Genomic DNA, 22,165 nt, shown 5'->3' on the forward strand with positions numbered 1-22,165 from the left:
ACAAGAGCTTTATGCTAGGTTGCTCCACAAGGTGATTAAAACCTTGGAGCTGACATATACTTCTAAGGAAGGAGAGGAAGAGGAGGAAGAGGTTAATTTTCCGAATGGCTTAGAAAGGGCTATCCCCAAGCCTAGCCAAAAGGTGGCTGGAGTTCCCCTACCTGTTTCCTTCTACAAGGTGATGACCACAGAGTAGGAACACCCTGCTAAGCCCAAGGCTACCAGCCCTATTTTTGGAAAATTCTACTCACTTATACCTGAAGCTTCTAAAAAGTTAAAGTTGCCCACAGTGGATGACCCCATTAATAGTCTGGCCTCTACTTCAGTCCTTCCTATGGGAGCGGATGGTCTCCCTAAGGACAGTTGTGATAAAAGAATTGAACAAGCCTTACGCAAGGACTTTGAGGCTTCAGCAAATTCTCTTAGAGTTTCTGTCACAGTTTCGTTGTTTGCCAGGGCGGCCTACACCTGGGCATCTGACTTAGCCAAGGCGGACAGTGACATACCAAAAGCTTTGAAGGTCGAACTTTAAAAGATAGCCCTGGCCACTGCCTTTGCTGTGGATGCAACTTTAGATGCAGTACAGCAATCGGCCAGGAGCATGGCTTGTAGCATCACTGCACGGAGAAATACCTGGCTTGGAGGCTGGGATGTGGATCCCTCTGCGAGGTCTAAAGTGGCTTCTGTGCCCTTTAAGGGTGCTAAACTGTTTGGGGAGGATCTCGACCGTTATCTAGTGGAAGATAAAGACAAGAAAAGGGTACTTCCACTTAAAAAGAAAGAAGTGAAACCCAGGTGTTTCCAGCAGTCCTTTCATGACTTCTGAAGGGACTCAAAGTCGAGCAATAGCAGAACAGGTCCAGGTCTCAATCAAGGGGTCCCCCTGCCCAATGGTCTAGCTCCACATCGATTTTCTGCCGCAAAGTGAGCAGGGCGGTGCGGAACTGCATGCAGATGGGGCAATTTGGGGGTTGAGTTGCAATGAAACTGGGGGCCCCTTGTAACAACCCAGAGCCCCATCAATGACTGCGGGGAATTCCCTGCAAACCTCAGCAAAGTCCCACGGTGCACATTTATTCGCCCCTCCTACTGTGATGCCCAATGGTGCAAACCACACACGGCCCAATAAGCTAACCAAGTTCCCTGGTCTGCTCATCGGGATCCCATCCTTGTTGCCACTGAAAAGTACTGGGTTCAACGCATGGAGAACTCGGACTATGACATGCATTCAGACGCGTTTATTGTACTTCACAACAAGACAAGGGAAAACCGCCCTGCAAGGCCAACTATATACACTCCACCCGGCACACATCTGTCCCCATTGGAGGGTTTGAATTTCCCGCCAAGGGTGCTGTTGGTGAACTCGAGGTGGACTAGGATCCTAGGTCTCCTTTGTGTTTGGGGACCAAGCTCCTGCTTTAGCCGCGGACCCCTGTTGGTGGTCCGCAAACATAACACCTTCCCCCCAGCAGCCGGCTTGCTCTGGCTCTCTGCAGCTGCGGGGAACCTGAGCAAGCCGAGGGAAGGGAAGGCGGTTTAAACCACCTCTCCTTTCCTCCAGCAGCCAGCTTGCTCAGTCTGTCCACAGCCGCGGGGAACCTGAGCAAACCGAGAGAAGGGAAGGCAGTTTAAACCGCCTCTCCTTCCCTCCAGCAGCCGGGTTACTCGGGCTCTCCACAGCCGTGGGGATCCTGAGCAAGCCGAGGGAAGGGAAGGTGGATTAAACCACCTCTTCTTCCCTCCAGCAGCCAGCTTACTTGGGCTGTCCACAGCCGCAGGGATCCTGAGCAAGCCAAGGGAAGGGAAGGTAGTTTAAACCGCCTCTCCTTGCCTCCAGCAGCCGGCTTGCTCGGTGTCCCTGCGCAAGCTAAGGGAAGGGAAGGTGGTGGAGCAGCTAGAGACATTGAGCATCAGCTCCATGAGTAATGAGCGCTCAAGCCCTGCCCCCAGCAGCCCTCAGGCTGGAGCACCTGGAACAGTCTTGGGAGGTGGATTGGCAAAAAGCAAAACCAAAAGCCACGGGAACTCGGGAGAACTCCGGGAATGGAGCTGGTTCCTCTTCCACAGCCCAAAATGCAACCCACGAACCCTAAGCTTGCTTTTTCTCATTTGAGAGGCTGGACTCCGTGGTCCTTTAACGAGGCAACCCTGAACCAGTGGGTGGTGGGAGTTTCTTTGCGTGCAGCTTGTGTGGCTGGGCAAGCACCTCTTCTGCTTGCCCACCTCTCGCTTCTGCCAGGCATGGAGGAGCCCAGCTCACCAAGGCTTCCTGCCTCCTGCTGCCTTGGCCTTCTGGTGCATGGGTGAGTCCCCAAAGTTTGACTCTTCCTCTACAAGTCTCTGGTGCTGGAGGTATTCACCTCTTTGCCTCCTGCCTGCTATGGCTGCATATTTGTGAGAGATTTCTTAACATTGTGTTCCTGCCAGGGAAGCTGGGGACCCTGCCTGTGAGTCTCCATTTCATCCTCACAACAACCCTGTGGGGTAGGTTAGGTAGAGAAGGGGAGACTTGACCCGGGGTCACTCAGCCAGCAGAGTGAGAATACAAACCTGGGTCTCCCCATGTCAATCTGCAACTCTGACCACTGTACAGTGCTGCCTCTACTGATCTGTAATGTTCCAGAGGTGTTGTAATGTAATACTCAGTTTCTCAAATGTGTATGCCTGTCTGTTGGTCCAGTTTGGTGTAGTGGTTAAGTGTGCGGACTCTAATCTGAGAGAACCGGGTTTCATTCCCCACTCCCCCACTTGCGCCTGGCTGTATGACCTTAGGCAAGCCATAGTTCTGATAAGAGCTGTTCTTGAAAAAGAGCAGTTTCTGTTAGAGCTCTCTCAGCCCCACCTACCTCACAGGGTGTCTGTTGTGGGGAGGGGAAGGGAAAGGAGTTTGTAAACCACTCTGAGACTTCCTTGGGTAGTGAAGGGCGAGGTATAAATCCAATCGCTTCTTCTTCTTCTGAGACTTGATCCTGGTTATGTGGTGGGCTAGTTGTGGCAAATGGTGGGGAAGTTCAGTATTTTTATTGCAAAGTGGTATGGCCTGATATTATGTTCTTATTCTAGTGTGGGGTGTGTGTGGGGCAATGGAAGCTGAGTGATAGGGTCTCTCCAAGTGATTGCCAGAAGTGAGATGTGGCTTGGTCTTGTGTCTTACAGATAATCTTACAAATAGTCCTTTGCATTTATCTCATGCTTTCAACTTTAAAAGGATCATAATGCTGATTGTGTGAACTTAGGCAAATCATGAGAGGTAGAGCAGGAAGGGTTGCATCAGTGCTTAGTTCTTGTGGCCCTTTCTTACAGGGAAATGCTGATCGCCACTTTGGGGCCAGGAAGCAATTTTTCTCCAGGCCAGTTTGGCCCCCAGTGATCCTGGAGGGGTTTTTTTTTAATCATATTCTGGGCGTGGAACAGGGGCCACTGGTGTGGGGGGGTATTGGTGAATTTCCTGCATTGTGCAGGGGGTTGAACTAGATGAGGGGGAAAAGAATGGATCCCAGGTGCTTCTGTCTGTCAGAGGGGCTGGTGCACACTTCCAGTGATGTCAGGGGTGTGTGGCATATGCTAATTAGTTATGCTAATGAGCTCCTGCACCTCTTTTTCTACGGAATGACCCCTGCCTGTAACTGAACCACCACCACCACCGTGCTTCCAAACCTGTCACATGTCTGGAGAATATCCAGGCCTAAAAGATAGTGGACACAATCTTGACAGACTTAAGCATTCTTAAGTCCCACTGATTTCAGTGGAAGAAAAACAAGTGCAGACATGATGATTTTGCCCTCCCTCACAGGATTTCTCTTTATATTGTTCTTAGCTGAGCAGCCTGTTTTCTTATTTCTTTGTTTTTCTCTGGCTATCCCACCCAGTTGTTTGAATGTATATTGGTAAATTCTGACCCAGCCTAGGGAATTGAAGCAAGAGACTAAAATCCTTCTTTTGTCCTTGTTTGATAATGGCACAAGAGAGGCTGATGGTAAATCAAAACTAACAATCTGTTTTATTTCACTTTGAGGGGAAACAGTCAGGTAGGAATCAGGTTTAGGACTTATGAGGTGAACAGGCAACAGGAATGAGGTAACTTTGTATAAGAATAAACACCAGATAATTGTCACAAACGAGTAATTATTTCTGTTATTCAGACAAGTCTTTACAACTTGAGGAGAGAGATTTCTGAAGTCTCTGCTTATATAAACAAGCTTAAGCTTTTTGGTCTCACAAACACTAATGTTGGTGAAGGCAGGAACATTCACACAAGTTCCAGTTTCCTTCTATATCCACTGGCTAGGAATCACTCCCATCTTCTAGGAGCTGTTTCCCTTAGATTTGATAGGAATGGGCTCCACGTCCCACTTCCCTCACTCGGGATCCTTCTTGATCCTCTCACAGTCTGCTTTGCTGTCTCACTGTTAACTGTCAACTCCTGGTCCCTAACTGACACTCTCAAGAATTCCATTTGAATCCTCAGTCTTTCAGGGTTCTCAGACCGCATTACAACATTAACCATTTACTGTCCATCACTGCAGAATTCCATCACTGAAATCAGTCTGCTTTAAAAGTGTTTTCACGTTCTCTAAATTATGCCTCTTAATATTAGTTCAACACTGTTAGCTTCAGTTCCCTGGGTTGGTTTTTATTGCTAAACCATAATAGTTTTGTCACAAAATGCAAAATATCTGCTTGGTTTGGATGCAAACTGGAAAGAATGGCCATTATAAGATGTCTCTCTTTTATCATAAAATTTAGCACAGATAAGAGAGGGCTGTAGTGTCTGTGCATCTTGTACAAATGAATATCCTTCCATTTGATACCTGTCAATTAACAGGGGACAAATTGTAGCCTCAGATCAAATGCTTTAGTTGATGAGTCTACTGACACCAAAGGGTCCCCTGATGTGTTTTCTTAAGTGTGCATGCTGTAAGATCAGAGGTATATGTGCCCTATCATCTGAGATACAGGTGTCTTGTCTGGCCTTTACATAATGCTCAGAAAAGCCGTGACTGATTGCAGACTTAGCTGGAATCCTAAGCTGTGTAGGCATGATAGAAGACAAGCATGGAGACTTTGCTTTTCTCTGTTGCTCAGTTCATTGGAGAGTTCAGACTTAGGATGCCTGCTGCTACCCCAGCACACCACCAGGGGTGCTCACTGCTGTCCCCTCCACTGGAGCAGTTCCACCTCTTTTGGACTTACACAGGTGCAGCATCAGCAAAGCACTGTGACAAACTCTGAGTTATGCCAGCAGCCTTAACAAAGTCTTTTGTCTGCTGTCAGTCATTCTTCTTGGTTAAAATATGTCCAAAATAGGCCAGAAACAGAATGGATGGAAAATATGTAGCAAAAGTCGGGACATGGATAACTGCTATTTTAAGACTGCAGGGTGTTTGTTTTTTTCTTTTAAAGACACTGCGCATCAAACATTGTTGTCAAACCAGATAGCAAAATCCTTTCAATATGAGCCCTATTCCTGAAATAGAAATATATCTACATAGATAAAAACTGTAGTTCATACAGAAATAAAGTCCACCTCAAAATTAAGTATCTATGTGTGCCACCAAGCTCAGTGAATGCCATAAAAATAATGTGTTTATTTAATGGTAAATCCATTAGAGCCTCTCAAAACTGTTTGTGTATGGTATTTAGACTTCCCAAATGAGGTCATATATATATGTGTAGAGAGAGAGAGAGAGTGTGTTTGTATGAGTACAACGTGAAACCAAAGGGAGAAATTTTAATAAATAAGTCTATGCCTCTTTTTCAGGTGCTGAGTTCCCCCAATTTTTCTGGTCCTGGCTAAGCCTTTTAAAGGCCTTTAGGTACAAGTGCATATTTCTAACATCATCAGCACAGATAGGCAGCAATTGCACCTTCTTCAGATGTTGTGGCCTGTATGGAACTGATCAGACCATTTTGGTCACTTGCTTGAAGTTATTCAGGGAAGGTCTGATCCGCACCATAAAGTTACAGCTTTTGCAGAGGTTCTGAATGGTAACACAGAAGTGCAACATATTCAGATTTGTGCTAAGTAGCATAATTACAATTACCGTAATGCTGTTAGCCATTCACTGAATCATGCATTTATGACAGGGCAGAGTGTGATTTTCTTCCTTCTTGGGCTAACGCATCTGTTGCAACATGGCTGTGTAAATGTCCCAAGCATCTACTGTGCCTTGGGGCCAAGAATGTAGATTTGTAATCATAGTTGTGTTGCCAGTTTTCATATTTACATTTGTATGTGTGGGAGAGGGTTATCCATCCTCAATCTTTACGTTAAAAACAAAGTACTATAATATGCCACTCTGTTACCACCTATAGAGAGGGGAAACAGATCAGGTAAGATTTCTTCTTTTAAAAGGAATATTCTCTTGCAGAACTCTCAACAAATCAGTAATGACCAAAGGAAATGGAATTTGTTTGGGTTAACACATGCCTTTGATATGCAATTCACAATCCAAATGGGAATACAGGAGTAGTTTTTTGGGTTATGACTCTAAAAGGCACCTTGTACTTTGTGTTTGAAAGACAATATTCTCCGTCTAGTACATAAATAGGCTTGCTGTTCAGACAGCATGCTGTTTGTTGAATGCGATTGCATTTGAGTTGCCCTCCAGTAGGAGGCACTCTCCTTGGAATGCCTCTGCTTGCTTATTCTTCTCACCCTCTCTCTCTCTCTCTTTCTCATGCTCTTCTACCTCTTCCCACCAGATTATAGACAGCGAGAATGAAGCACTGCTGGCGGCTCTCACCGAGACACTGGATGACATCCAGGGAGACGACATGGGTCTGGCTGCCTTCAGAAATATGGATGAGGGGGACATGCCCAACAGCGGCTGCACATCACCCACCCCCTCTCCCAAACCTGCTGCCCCTGTCTCGAGGGGGCCTCCTCTGGCCCCAGAGGTTGATGAGCTGTCTCTAGTAAGAACCCACTTCCTACTGTTTAAGGTGGATTTGGATGCGCCTCTGATAAGCCGGCTGCATGGGTATGATAGGAAGCAAAGGTCTGAATTTTTTCATTATAGGCTTACAATTATAACGATACAAAAGCATATGCCTGTTGATTGTATACGTATACATGTGTGCCGCGCCATTGCTCTCACTTGCTTTGCTCTATTGCCATCCTAATGGGGGGAACAGTGGGACTGTTGTGGGGAGGGAAATGGGTGACCGACTTAATGCACATTCCAGATCTGTAACCATTTGAAACAAAGCCTTGTTTTATAGCGGAGCCCTTTTCCTGGGGATTTTCTCTCCCATCTCAACCTGCCCATTTGGGCCATTCAGCTTTCAAATGCCATTCACTTGCATGGCCACCAGTTCTTTTGGGCAGGGCTGAGTTCAGTCTTCATTGTTCTAAAAGCAACAAAAAACCGAAAGCAGTTGACCCATAATGGTAACCTAATTTAACCTAAAATTAACATAAGCGACTTTGAGTCTCCCATGTGCAAAGGAGGACAAAAAACTTTCTAAATAACCAAATAAATAACTTCTGGGTCCAGAAAAACTGGATTCTGTGACTGTATACATTATGCAGATTTTGTATAACTCACTCCACTTTGCAAGATGCCATAGCTCTGCCCCACACTGAGGAGCAATCTGGGTGGTTGCTGTTTTCATCTCACCTCTGTCCCAAACACAGTAAGTGGACCTCGGCAAGCCATTCTTCCCCAGCCCTGCATCTTTAAGACAGGGTAGGGTTGCCAAGTCGCGGCAGGGGATCGTATGTCTTCGCAGAATCTGTGCCGCGGGGACGGCGAGACGCATTGCACCCTCTGTCGCCAAGACATGACGCTACGCGTCGCTCTGGTAACGGGGCTCCAAACAGCCCCGTTGCCAGAGCGATGCGTAGCGTCATGTCCTGGCGATGGCGGTGCAACACATCTCGCCGTCCCCGCGGCACGGATTCTGCAAAGACATGAGGATCCCCCGCCACGATTTGGTGAGATTTAGGAGCCCTAAGACAGGGAATAATTTGGGCCCATCTTACAGGACTGTTGTAATTTGTACAATATAAGTGAAGCACATTGAGCACTAAAAGCACTATGTAAGTGCTAAGTCAGTCACCCTGTTAGCTTCTGCGGTTGCCCTGTATGCTTTCATGGAAGAGAATTTTAAAAAAAACCCTCTAAACTTAAGGCCCTTTCGGATGCAGAATTCTGCAGCCACTACACCCTGTTGTTTCTGAGCTTATGTGGAATTGCAGAATACACAAAGCCCTACCTGCATCTGCGATGCACAGTTCAGGAAATGTGGGGGCCCTAGGCTGCAGTCCTAGCGATTCTTGGTTCTCTGTGGCTTCTGTTGCAGTTTCCTTATCCATTGGCTTGCAAGGAAAAGCCACCGACAGGGAGATTTTATCACTGCTAAAAGCAGCAAGTCCTGAGGGGAGTCTAGAGAGCTGGAAGTTTTCCATTAGGCTCTTCTTGCCTTCTGTTACCTGGCCATGTTTTAACTTATCTGACACAGCAGAGCAATTCTTCTCCCTTGTCTGATAGGTAGAGCGCTGGTGTGGGGAAGTTGGTTTATAAACCCAGGCCCTTGGTCTTTCATTTTCAAACCTTATCTGTCATTAATGAATGTCGTGATTTCTAAAAGTGTATAGCGGCATCTGGTGGTGAAACTTGTGCATTTTCACTTCACACAGAAGTGTGCATGTGCATGGGTGTATAAAATATATATATCACACAAATACATATGTGTATATATAGGATGTATACGTTACAGGGAAGGGAAGGAAATGACTTTTCATATTTGTTCCTATGGAGCATTCTTTATCATATAACACTAAACTGAAAGGTCATTGTGTTTTAATGAAGAGAGCAATCATTTGACCGTGGGAACCCAAATGTTTGAGTAAGCTTAATTTTTAAAGAGCTTTTTGAGTTTCCAGAGTGCCTTTGAAGATTTTCCTCTGCTGCACATTCCCACAAGAGCCAAATCTGCCATTTTGTTACTGATCCCTTGTTGCCTTCAGTGTGAGAATGTGAAATACTTTTTAAAAAATCGAAATATCCCAGCCATGTAATCAGACTCATTTGGGCAGTGATACTGGGCACTCTTAAAATAATCACAGTTGTGCTGCTTCACCCACAGCATCCTTGATGGGATTTAAGTAGCATCCATGATAAAGAGCATCAAAAACTTGGCATTTTGACAGAGCATGTCTTCAAAGCACTTGGCAAATGGATGAACTAATTAATCCAAGTCCTTGTTAGAATGTTACATCAAATTGATTATTTTGCTGGAACCAATGTGTGCTTTCCAGTTAATCTATACAAGTGTGTGTGTGTGGGGGGGGGTCACAAGTTGTGTGTGGAAGAGGAAAGTAGTGGCATTAGGGAAGAGAGGCCTCACTATGCCACCATCACCACCAAGAGGCATCTTAAATAACCCCACGGAGGGGGAAGTAGGTTCAGATATTGGGCACCTGGGAATGGACTTCCAACAAGCCGAGTCTTCACCTTGTGATCCATTAAGCTGTAAGGGGTTGTTCTCTTCTGTAGCTTAAAGGATGCTTGTGGGTGGGGAATCAGCATGCCACTTCCTTGTTGGTTGAGTTCTTGACTCCTTTGCTGTCCTCAGCAGTCTATGTTCTAAGGGCGGTGGACATGTGTAGCCCTCAACCTCTGTTGGGCTGGAGGTTTGAGTTTGGAGAAGCAATGTGACATTGCTCCCACCCCTCTACTACCAACATTTCCCTACCTACCTAGGAGGTCTCTTCCAACTCCCACTCCTGGGCTGCACACTCTGTTTCACCTCCCAGCATGATCACCCATGAAGAACCCGCTTTGGCAATTGATTTTGCACTTATAGGCTCTGCGGTGCCCAGACAGGTCTTGCACTGCTAATAAGAAGCAGCAGAAGGCAACATCTCTATTGGATTCTTCAGAGATATTTGGAGGAATACCCAGAAAGGGCTTGTAAAGTGTTTTGAAGACATCAGTGTAAAGTATTAACAGCAATTGTCTCACAGGCAATAACTGCTAATACCTGCAGCCAAACAGCTCACCAAAATGAAGTAAAAATCATTCCCAGTTTTGAGCATTTCTCTCCATGTACCCATCACTTGCAAATCCACATAGGAAACCTGCAGGTAATTCATCATCATAGCTATGCATGCAGGATTTTTACTGCATGTAACCCATGGACAAGGTTTTGCTGTCACTTTTGAAAGGAGGCTTTATGGAACTGGGTCCAGAAGTATCCAGAACATGTTGGATTTGCAAGAGGCATGGATTCAAGAGGCGTGCCTCAGAAGTTAGCTTTGCCAAAGCCACTCTAGCCTTCAACCCCAAGGTATGTTGGAAGCTTCCAGCAGAATTGGGAATGCCAAACCTCATGGAGGATGATGGGAATGTGTCACCGTATGCTGAAGTAACTGTTTTGGTCTAGTACTTTTAGTCTGGATCACTGGCCCAATTGCTTATTGTATGACTTGGGGGGGGGGATTGGGGACAATATAGCCAGAGGTCACTGTTCATGTATTCAGGAATTCCCACTCTTTCTTTCACCACAACCTTTTTGCAGCTGAAGAAGTTGCTTCTTTCTCCGTCCAATGTGCCTGCAAGCTATGAGTTTCCAAAAGAGGCAAATGTGTGGCAATCAGGAGCATCCAGATCCCGATCCCAGAGGCCCTGTACAAAGGTATTGTCCATCTCCGCATCCATGGCCTAAGAGATTATTTATTTACTTACTTTATTTACCTTAGTCATCTTAGAAAACCAGGTGGCTGCAGTGGCTCAGAGTGCTTTTGCCCAGCTTTGGCTTGTACACCCCTTCCTGCTTCAGCCATATCTACCCCCAGTGATTCCATGCCTTAATTACATCTAGGCTAGACTACTGCAATATGTTCTACTTGGGGCTACCCTTGAAGAGTGTCTGGAAGCTGCAGCTAGTGCAGAATGCTGCAGCTGGACTTCTGGTCATGGCCAGCTACTGGACACATATGACCCCCATACTGCAGCAACTACACCCGCTCCTGAGCCCAATTCAAGGTTTTGTCCTTCAAAGCCCTACATGGCTTGGGACTAGGATATCTGAAGAATTATTTTTTCCTATATGTTCCAGTCCAGGAATTAAGGTCACAAAAAAGCCCTCCTGACAGTCCCACCAATCAAAGAATCTCGCCTGGTGGGCATGTGAGAGAGGGCCTTTTCAGGGGCAGCTCTACAATTATGGAACAACCTCCCCAGGTAGGTGCACCTGGCCCCCTCACTTTTGATCTTCAGGAGGCAATTGAAGACAGATCTATTTAGGACTGCATTTGACTGATTTAGTTTTTATTTATTGGCAGTCCTAATTGTTACAGTCATTATGTGTTTTTAATAATCACTGTTTTATTTATATTGTAAGCCACTGTTCCACAGGATAGATAGGTGGCTAACAAATGTTTAAATAAAATAAATAAAATTCATATCCCACCTTTCTTCCCAGTGGGGACCCAGCATGACTTACATTATTCTCCTCTCCTCCAGTCTCTCTTCACAACAACCTTGTGAAGTTGGTTAGGCTGAGAGTGTGTGACTGGGCCAAGGTCCCCCAAGAAGCTTCTATGGAAGAGTGGGGATTCAAACGCAGGTTACCCAGATTCTAGTCTGATACTCTAACTACCATACTGATGATGCAGCACAATATAGTTCCTGAAACAGAGAAAAAGATTTTTAACTGAAGCCTATCTTCCATTTTAAATGTGAAATACCCCATTTTAAGTATGACTGGTGCAGGCCAAATTTCTTAAGCATGTAGGGCTGTTCCATCTGTATCGTTGCAAATAAGATTGCCTAAAAATCCATCATAGCAATATTGAGGGTGATTCACCAGTTATATATAATTAAATAGTTTTTAGCTCCACTATGCATTGTTCTTCAATTTAAAGAGAGAACTTGGCTCAAATCAGAGGTTGAAGAATGTCTGTGAGACCTCTTACCTGATGTGCACCAGAAGATGAGAGTTCAAAAGCCCATGGTGTACAGCAAAAACGAGGGGCTTATCTTGCACATACAGTTGTGGGGGTGCTTTGAATCCCCCCTTCCTGCAGCCGAGGCAGAGCAGAGCAGCAGCCTCAGAAGGCTAGCAGGTGACTCGGCTGCATTCTGCATCACCTGAAGCATCCAGGGAGCCTTTAAAAGGCAGTTCTGCTGGGAGTCTATTCTGGTCAAGCAACATCATTGCTTCTGCTTTGGGGGGAAAAATAAACACCTCCTGATCATGCCATTTCTTATATGGTTCTCAGTACCATTGGTTACTTTTAAAGCTGACATTGACAACTGCTAATTTTAAATCAAATCGTGAAAAGTTTGTCCATAATCTGGTTTGTGAAAGAGAGAAAACTGCTTCTGGAGTTACCTGGGATGAAGGACATTCCATGTTTCCTTGTTACTTTAGGATGTTGTATGCAATGCCCCAGCCATATACCAAGCACAAAAATATTGACACCCATTATTTGGCAGAGCTCGGCCCTCCTCCTAAAGAGGTTGGCATGTACATTAAAATGTACTTCCAGCTCTGGCCCATTGGGTTGGCTCCAAGCTAACTTTTCCGGGGGGAGGGGGATAATTTCCATCAGTTTCCCCCTTCCTGCTGCAGACCACTGATTTGCCTCTTTTACCGAGATTCCCCTTGCCCCCCAAAAGCAGCATTGCTGGTAGATCAGTGGGCTGCTGTGGGAGGGAGGGCTGCAACGGAAGTTGTGTTCTGTAGACAGAAGTACCTAGCTTGAGCAGAATACTTAGTCTAAATCTGGTCCGTTGTTTGGAGAGCAAAGTGCCAGGACTGCAGAAGCTGGCCGTCTCTGAGTTAAAGGAGGGACACGACACACACATGACTAAAGGTTATATTAGAGGATTCTGTAATGTTTCATTAAGGACTAACAATAGGAAGGCAGCATGGTTTTCCCTCAGTGTGCTCTTTGGAACAGCTTCCTTGAGCACTGCGTGCAAAGTCTCGTATCTTTGTGTGTGTGTTTTTCACCAGATTCCTCTCTTAATTAAACACTATCATGATATTTTGCTTTGTCTCTCTCACTCTCATTCCTGACCCAAATTAGAGTGGAACTTACTAACAGCTGATTGAATTGACTTCAGCAGAGCAAAGAGCTGCATGTAAAGTTGCAGAACCAGTCCAGTCATTTAAATTAATCCCCTGAAATCCACACACAAGATGCCATTAAAGATTTTTTTCCACGTGGATAATGAAAATGGTGCAGTGCATTAGACAAGTGGACTTAGATTGCATGGGAAAGGCAGCAGGAGGAGTGGGACATTGGAGACTCCACACCGGCTGGAAGGAAAGGAACGAGATCTGGAACGCTGTTTGTCACAGACACCAGCTAGAAAGACATTTGAGACAGGAGGCATGAAGAATCAATTCAATTCATCCTGTTCCAAATGGCATTTTTTAAAAAATGTACGCATATTCTCTCCTTCCTAATATACCCAGAACACTTTTCCAAAGTGGGCACAATCAATGTCTTCCAGAATCTCTGTTACTTGTCAGGTCAACAAAGTGGTTTACAGCATTTTAAAAATACATCAACTTCTTCCAGTCTGTTCCATTCTCCACTTATTAGCACCCATTGGTGGTCTTAGAATGGTATAGTTGCTTGAATACTGATTATTCTAGTCCCTTCCTTTCAGGTTAAATTCTCTGGAAGGAAAACAGAGCAAAATAGTTATCTTAAGTAGCAGTCTGAAGCAGGTCTCCTCAAAATCCCACTCAAGTCTATTCAGTGGGCTGGATCCAGACGGAATTTTCTAATGGTATAATTGCTCCTTCCTGCCACCCTGCCCTACTGCAGATGAGCAATCTCCACAAAATGCTGTTCATGAGTGATATGGGACCTTCATATGGGAGGGGGGACCGTCATATGGCGAAAGTGCAGTTTTAGTCTGGATCCAACCCAATGTGGCTTACTCCCAGGAAAGTGTACTTAGGATGGCACTGTTACTTCTTGATTCTAATAAATCAATAAATTTTATTTAAAGACAGACTGTTATATCCTTTGCCTGGTTAAGAAAATTCAGTGATGACTTACAAGTGTAACCTAGGAAAGATTTCACGCTTCTTTCCCTTGTTTTGTTATTGTATCTGTCTTGTGTCCTGGCTGATATGGATTTTCATCAAAATCCATCCAGTGCCACAAGGCACTTTTGTCTCATAAATGTCTGATGTCGCCTTTTGAAACACCAACTTCTGAAGTGCCATGAAATATGTAAAAACTTCAAATTAAACTTGTAATAGCTTACTGTAATGTGCTTAACCACCCAGATTTGGGGAGGGGGTGTTGAAAGGGGGACTCTTCATGCTATGGCTTGAAAAACCTACTCATCAGCTAGTCTGACTCTTTTCTCTCCCTCTCGTCTTGAAGGTGGATGGTGTTCGAGACAGGAAGTCAAGCTTTCTCCAGCCTCAGAGTCGAAGTTGCACTGAGCTTCATAGGCACCTCACCTCCTCCTCCATTACCACCACACATTGCCCACACACAAAATCCAGCTGGTCCCTAGATGAGTGCCACAGTAGCAACGACGGCAATGAGCCCCAGGGACATTATGCCCACAATGGAGAGGACAGTGACTCCAGTGAAGATCCGCTGAGTTTCAGTAACATTGCAGCAACTCCTCCCTCCTCCTCAGAGGAAGGCAGCAGTGAGAAGGAGCTTCGTGCTGCTGTGGAGCTTATCCGCTACATGCATACCTACTGCCTTCCTCCCAGAAAGCTGCCCCCTACAGGACTTGCAGATGTAAAACACCAGCATTACCACAGCCCTTCCAAAAGAGCAAAGCCAGACTGCCCCCTACAAAGGCCTCTCCTCTGTGACAAGGACACTCGTTCCTCTCGTTCCTCCTGGCATGCTTCTGCAGGTTGCAAACAGTCCAGAGTCGCCTCCTCCGATTTCTCCATCTTGAAAGAGCTGCTAGCCAGAGACCTCCCCTGTGACGTGAGCAAGCCATACCGGTTGGCCAAGCCTGTATATGCCTCCTTGGCCAGGTCACAGCCTCCCAAATCTCCAAGGCCTCCACCCCTTGAGACTGGGCGGGCTGCAGAGACAAATACGTCCACAGCCAAAATGCCACCAAAGGAGAAAACTGGGCTTAGGCAGAGTGCCCCCATAGAGCCCGAGGCTAAGAAAGAGGCTGGCGGCCCTGGAGAAGAAGACGGGGCAAAGCAAGGGACTTCCTCAGCCCAGCTGGCCTCTGGGAAGATGGTTCGCAAGCAGGAGAGCTCTGTCTACGCAGTACGTCGCTCCAAAAGACTGAACCCTGAGCTAAGTCTCTGGCTGTCGTTCCTTGAGGAGTCTCCATCAGACCCTGCTATATCCACAGAGTCAACGGGGGATGGGGCAAAGGAGCCATTTCCCTCCACAGCACCTTTAGAAAACTTTGATACAGAAGCACCAGCAGCAGAGGTGGAAGTCAGTGGTGTGGATGAGGTGGAGAGTGAATGTCAGAGCCACCTGATGGAGCTGCAGACCCCTTCTCCTGAGAGCTCTGGAGAGAGCAAGGCATATGAGATAAATGAGATATCCTGCTGTACCCTCTTGCACCAAACAGGTATGGAGACAAGCCTCCTCGTGGCAGCCCCCTATGTCAGTATTCCCACAGTTTGAAATAGGGGGTGCAGAAAGGCATGGAACAGGCATGTGCTAGAACTTCCTTCTAGGCAGAGCATGATGCTGTATGGGCCCCATGTCCTGCCAGTTCAGCAGAGGGGAAACTGGGTAATGGGTTGCCTTAAGTAAAACACAGGAGCCGCCCTTCACATTATCAAGGGTGAGGGAGGAGTAGCAAAGTTCTGACAAAGTATTGATTAAAACAGGACTTTACAAAGTGCAGCATGCTTTATGGACGGACCCCCATACTGATGAATTAGCTGGCAAAGCCTCGAATTCAGAGCCCCCAATTCCTCATTGCCAGACCGCTAAACTGAGCACAGTTGCAGCTGGTTGAGTCATTCTACTCTCACTTTCTTTCCTTTCAGAAGCACCCAGGTGTCTGTCGCTGCCCTTGGCACAAATGTAAGTGTGATGCCAAAAATACATCTTCTTAAGAGGGTGATAGGCCCAGGTTGCAGGAGCCCAGCTCCATCTGGAAAATGGCAATCTCAGACCACTGCAGCCCTATTATCCCTGCCCAAGTGTTGCTTGGCTAGGATCAAATTGGAATGTCTTTTGCAGCATAAGGGCTGTTTCACTGAATCGGCACAGTTTTTAAGAAAAAAACTGTATTGCTATTTCAGTACAGCATCGTGGTCTGCAGACTCAGTCAGCTAATCACTCAATAACAAGACATGTTCATAGTGGGTGGCTTACTTGCTAAGAAGCTCAAAAAATGTCCTGTGGTCAGTGAGGAGACAGCACAGTAAATAGTACTTGACAATGGAGGGTAGGAGGTTTAACGCTCTTTGGGATGCAGGTACCAGCACCTGGTGAATGTCTTTCTGGAGACTGGAACTTCTGATACTCTTGGAACTTCTGATAGCTATTTAGGTCCCATAGTTTCATGCATTTACGACCTGCTCACAGGAACATGCATATGTGGTCAGGAACCACTGACCACAAACAGATATCACTTGCAGCTTAGGGTGTGTCATGCATCATCATCACACACAGATATGGCCCTGTGCATATGAAAATATAACACACAGCCATAGAAGTAAATCTACCAAGAGTTTTCATCCCACACATTTTTATTAGCCCATACTAGACATGTGAAGCTTTAAAAAAAACAAAACATTTCATTTATGGTTTACAAAACCTGCCCTGCCAGGTTACCTGCAGACAAATCTTGCTTATCAGAAGCTATCAGTCTTGTGGCTATTTTCCAGCCTGGTAATGTGGGAATTAGCAGCCTGAATAGCTCTGACTAGCCTGAGCTCCTCAGAGCTTGGAAGCTAAGTAAGGTTGGCCATGGTTAGTACTTGGATGGGAGACCACCAAGGAAGACAGAGGAAGGCAGTGGCAAACCACCTCGGCCAATTTCTTGTCTTGAAAGCCCTATGGTCCTGGGATCACCATGAGTCTGTTGTGTCTTGGCAGCAATGTGGGAATCAGCCCTTAGAGGTCTGGGACAACACAGGCTTTGTGATTTGTAGTCTCCCTATTCCTGCTTCATCTCATGAAGTGTGGATTCCCCTTGGTCCCCCTGTAACCACCCATTCTTTTTTCCTCTCTTCTTTAGTGACCCTACATTTGGGAAGCAGAACTTTGAGCAAGTGCTGACTGTAGAGCTGTGTGGCACTGCAGGTAAGGGAGAAGTTCAGCACTTTAAAGGGGCTTGCCCAAAAAGTGAGGAAAAGAGAGTGCAGTGCCCAAAAGTTAAGCCTCACAAGTAATGTTGGGTTGTTAAACTGCTCAGAATTCACTAATCACCCCTTGAAGGAAAGGAAATCCAGGTGTCTTCAGTCACATTTCCCTTCTTTCCCTTGCTGAGAAGGGCAGTTTTTGTAACAGCAGACAAATGTCTAGTTGTGAACTCCTTTGAGGCTGCTTTGGCCATTTTCAAAAGAGGAGAGCTCTTATCTAAATAGCAGGGCATGCTCACCCAGGACCAATTCAAAGAGTGTGTTTGAGGGGGTGGGAGTGCACGATGAATGCTCAGGCCTGCCTCCTCTTGCAGTGAACAGGTTATTATTTTCATGGTTCTGTACTTAAAAAGTTTTACCCTTCTGCTTTCTTGGGGGAGATAAGGTCTTACACCACCAACGACTCCGCCATACAAGCCTTCAGAGGAGGACCTGTATAAACCTGACATTCACCAGAGGCCTGCAAAGGAGACTGCTGTCATCACCAGCTCTGAGCTGCAACCAGCAACAGGCAATGGGGCAAACTCCAGGAAGTTCCAGAAGAAGCATCCAGTGCGGACAGAGCTGTACGCCCACCTGAGTCGGGCTGCTGCCCACCCATCTCACCTTGAGCAACATGGGATGCTGAAGCGCCCTTTCTCACGTTCTTTCGGTGACCACGACTACTGCCAAGTCTTGAAGTCTGAGGCCTCACTCCAGAGGAAGGTGCTGAAATCCTGGGAACCCCTGAGCTATGTGGAAAGCCAGCACAAGCGGAGAGTGCCTGATGTACACTATCGGGGTGCAAGCGAAGAGGGCACTGTCAAGGCCTCAGCAAAGGAGGGCAGCAAACAGCTGAGAGACCAGGAGATCAGAGCCAGCTTGACAAAACATTTTGGCCTCTTGGACAGTGCCCTGGATGATAGGGAGACAGCCCTCTGCAAGGTGCCTGACTATGACACTGTCTTTGAGGACAGCTGCAGTGAGATTGGTTCCCCGCTAGAAGAGGAGGAGGAGGAGGAAGAGTGCTGCTCAAGTCCCTTGGAATCCAAGATGTGCCCATACAAGAATCCTCTTTCTAGAGCCAGTTTGCACTATTGTTCCAGAAGCAGGCCTGGTTCTGAGTCTCCATGTGGCAGGTCCAGGTCTCCAGCAAGCAGATGGGCTTTCAGGTACTGTCATGAGGCCTATCCTTAATGAGAGGGGGACTGAGCTAGGCCTTTAGCAGGCACATCAGCAGCAGAGAGTGCATAGGAGAGCTTTTACACTCCCTTGGAGATGGAATTTAGAAATCATACGGAGTCTTTTATCATGGGGAAAGATAACATATGCACACAACAGTGATACATTTTTTATGCAGAGGAGGGTGGCAAGAAGCTACTAAGGTATAAAGAAGGGGAGGGGTCATGGCTCAGTGGAAGATCTTCTGCTTTGAATGCAGAAGGTCCCAGGTTCTCTCTCCTGGCATCTCCAGTTAAAAGGACCAGGAGGTAGGTGATGTGAATGACCCCTGGAGAACTGCTGCCAGTCTGAGTAGACAGTACTGACTTCGATGGACCAAGAGTCTGATTCAGTGTAAGGCAGCTTCATGTGACCCTGGAGAGTTACTGCCAGACTGAATAGACAATACCTACCTTGGTGGACCAAGGGCCTAATTCAGTATAAGGTAGCTTCATGTGTGTTCAAGAAAGCAGTACAGGAAAGCTAGGCAGGAAGGGAGACTGGTGCACAGAGAAACAAGTAGAAACTGGGGTTAAGATTTCTGTGTTTGACCCTCTACTAGAGAAACGTTCTTTTCGGAAATACTGAGGTTCTGAGGAGTGTGACCAGAATATAGATTGTGACCAAAATATCCCTGACAAGCTGCAGGTAGCCTTCGAGTAGAGTAGGTACAGCTCAGTAATACTGCAGAAACCAAGCCCTGTGAGCTGTTCCAGGAAGCAAACTGTTATTTTACTGTGTATGCTGCATATGCATTGATAGTACCCTTTTATTAATAACAAACAATATTCTTAGTGACAGTAGGAGTAAGAGTTGTAGAAGTAGTAGTAATATTGTTTTTACTATTATTGTCATTTTCCATAAGAGTAATAATAAAGTGAAAGACCATGTCTCTGGTTGTTTGCTGACACAATCCATGCATTCTATGTTGATTTAAAAAAAAACAACAGACCTGTCAAACCCTGCAGACAAGGAGCGTGCCTCTGTTGATTTGAGATTTCTAGCTCTCAGACCAGACAGAGTCCATTCGGGACTGAAGTCTTGTGCTTTCTTGTTTAACAACAGATGTGAAAACGGCAGGCAGTGTCAGGATGGAACTGTGAGCAACCCAGGGCAGATGGAAAAGCGAAGAGAAAAAGCCATTGTAAGTGACCTTTGAGCTCTGAATGGGGTTTTTGCAGTGAATGGAGTGGAAGCGGTGTGGTTTCCAACCAGAACAGATTGCTTCCTCTTTCCAAAACTCATCTAAATGCAGAGGTCAAGCAATTCACAGGCCCTTGGTTCAACGTCCGTTCCACAAAAGAGTAACATGGTCCATTGGCTGGTGTTACAGTATCCCCTTGTGCAAAGCCAGTAGAAGCGCAAGGGTATTGGAAAGAAATAAAGTGAAAGCAACTGGCAACATGTTGAGTTCTTGGCACAGCAGTAGCCCAATACAGAACTCATCAAATAGCAATGTGGGGAATGGAGTCCTGGGGAATACCTGTAAGTCCAGAAAATGAAGGAAACCAAAAAAAAGCACATAACACTCCTGCAGGAGGTGTGGAATGCACTCCAAGCCACTGGTTTGCTCATCTTGGGAGACTTTTGTTGATGTGAAAAGCAGGTTGCTTACCAGTAACTGGTGATCTTCGAGTGGTCATCTGTGCATTCACACCCATGGGATCTAGTGTGCACGCGCTGGATCGATCGGTGCTGTAGCAAGCTCTTTTAACGGATTTTCACCCCCAGTCCTTCGGGCATGTGCAGGAAACCCATCGCGCATGCCGAGAGGGGTGGGCGCGGACATCCCGCCAGTTCCTACAAACTGCCACAAATCAACCCCTAATAAAAATGTAGAAGCTGACAGCAGCGGGGAAGGAGGGCGGGTGGTGTGAATGCACAGATGACCACTCGAAGATCACCAGTTACTGGTAAGCAACCTGCTTATCTTCTACGTGGTCTCTGTGCATCACACCCATGGGAGATTAGCCAGCAGTAGCCTACCTGGAGGAGGGTGCTGGCAGGTCTTTTACTGTGTAGCCGAAGACAGAATGTGACATCCCATGTTGGTATTGGTGTTCGTACGGACGTCTATGGCGTAGTGCCTTATGAAGGTATTAGGCGTGGCCCACGTAGCGGCTTTGCAAATGTCCATCAGTGGCACTCCCTGGAAGAAGGCAGTGGAAGTTGTGACACCCCTGGTAGAATGAGCCCTGATAGGACCAGGCAATGGCTGTTTGGCGATCAGGTAACACAGACGGATGAGACCCACAATCCACATTGACAAGCGCTGGGCCATGATGCGAGTGCCCAGTCGTGCCGACGCGTAAGAGATGAACAGTTGTGAATCTCGTCTAGTCGGGTGTGTTCTATTGAGGTAGAACAGGAGAGCCCACTTCACATCTAAAGTGTGTAATAATTTTTCCTCCGCTCATGTTGGATTTGGAAAGAAGTCAGGGAGGAAGACCTCCGCCTGCAGGTGGAACTCTGACACCACCTTCGGCAGGAAGGAGATGTCCGGGACGAGGCGGACTCCATCTGGCAGAAATGATAGGTAAGGTGTATCGTGTCGGAAAGCCAATATTTCTCCAACTCGCCTTGCCGATGTGATAGCAATTAAAAAGGCCGTTTTCCATGCGAGGAGTTTGAGGTCACATGTAGCAAGCAGCTCAAAGGGCTTCCTCGTGAGCTGGCGTAGAACTAGAGGAAGGTCCCAGGGAGCGACTGGAGTTTTGACAGGAGGATAGAGGTGTAACAAACCTTTTAAAAATCGTTTGGAAATCGGATGAGAAAACGAAGTGCATCCGTCAACTGGAACATGGTAGGCCGAGAGAGCGGCCAAATAAACTCTTAACGATGAATGGGTAAGTCCTGAGTCAGCTAAGGAGAGGAGGAATCGGAAAACTCTTTCGATACCCACTGAGGTGGCTCGAGGAGCGTCATCACCTAGGGAAGAACAGAACCTTCGCCATTTATAATTGTAAGACCTCCGCGTAGTAGGCTTCCTGGAATTCAAGAGGACGTTCACTACATGGGAGGAGAAGCCGGTGATGTGATCTGCCATGCTGTCAGTTTCAATTGTGGTATGTCATGATGTAGGACGGGGGAGTCGGAGAGAAAGAGGAGGTCCTGAGCCAGAGAGAACTGATGGTATATCCCCTGTGATAACTCAAGGACCGTTGAAAACCAAGGTTGTCTTGGCCACCATGGGGTTATTAAGATAAGTCTGCGGCGTCTTTGAGTATTTTGCGGACCACTCTCAGAAGCAGAGGTAAGGGGGGGAACAGGTAAAGAAGTCCCGAGGACCAAGGGTAAAGGAGACTGTCTCCCAGAGATTGTGGGTCCTTGCCTCCTTGACTGCAGAACAGAGGACACTTTTTGTTGTTTCTGTTTGCAAAGACATCAACTTGGGGAACTCCCCAATTTTGGAAGAGTGGGAGGAGGTATGTTGGGTTCATTCCCCACTCGTGAAGGCTGAGTCCTGCTCGACTTAGATGGTCTGCCTGCACGTTCATGTGTCCGGGAATGTGAGTGGCTACAATGAATATGTTGTTGGCGATGTAAAGCTCCCACAACTGAATGGCAAAGGTGCAGTCATAGGGAAACAGTGCCTCTCTGTCTGTTGACATAAGAGAGCGCTGTGGTGTTGTCTGTGAGGACCGTGACACATTTTCCCTTGATTAAC

The 22,165-nt window shown here is 46.6% G+C and overlaps 1 protein-coding gene across 1 annotated transcript in view; it reads left to right on the plus strand.

Moving 5' to 3' along the window:
* Positions 1-601: 601 nt before the first annotated feature.
* PPARGC1B (peroxisome proliferator-activated receptor gamma, coactivator 1 beta) overlaps positions 602-22,165 on the plus strand; it is a 30,267-nt gene continuing 8,703 nt past the window's right edge. The window contains exons 1-8 of the mRNA XM_015419850.1: positions 602-760; positions 6,706-6,918; positions 10,528-10,644; positions 14,366-15,548; positions 15,976-16,012; positions 17,175-17,239; positions 17,684-18,449; positions 19,564-19,642. Of these exons, the coding sequence (XP_015275336.1) occupies positions 602-760; positions 6,706-6,918; positions 10,528-10,644; positions 14,366-15,548; positions 15,976-16,012; positions 17,175-17,239; positions 17,684-18,449; positions 19,564-19,642 (2,619 nt within the window). The remainder of the gene's footprint in view (positions 761-6,705; positions 6,919-10,527; positions 10,645-14,365; positions 15,549-15,975; positions 16,013-17,174; positions 17,240-17,683; positions 18,450-19,563; positions 19,643-22,165) is intronic.

The sequence above is a fragment of the Gekko japonicus genome, unplaced genomic scaffold (assembly GCF_001447785.1).
Source record: "Gekko japonicus isolate JY-2015 unplaced genomic scaffold, Gekko_japonicus_V1.1 scaffold2722, whole genome shotgun sequence".
NCBI classification, from domain to species: Eukaryota; Metazoa; Chordata; class Lepidosauria; order Squamata; family Gekkonidae; genus Gekko; species Gekko japonicus.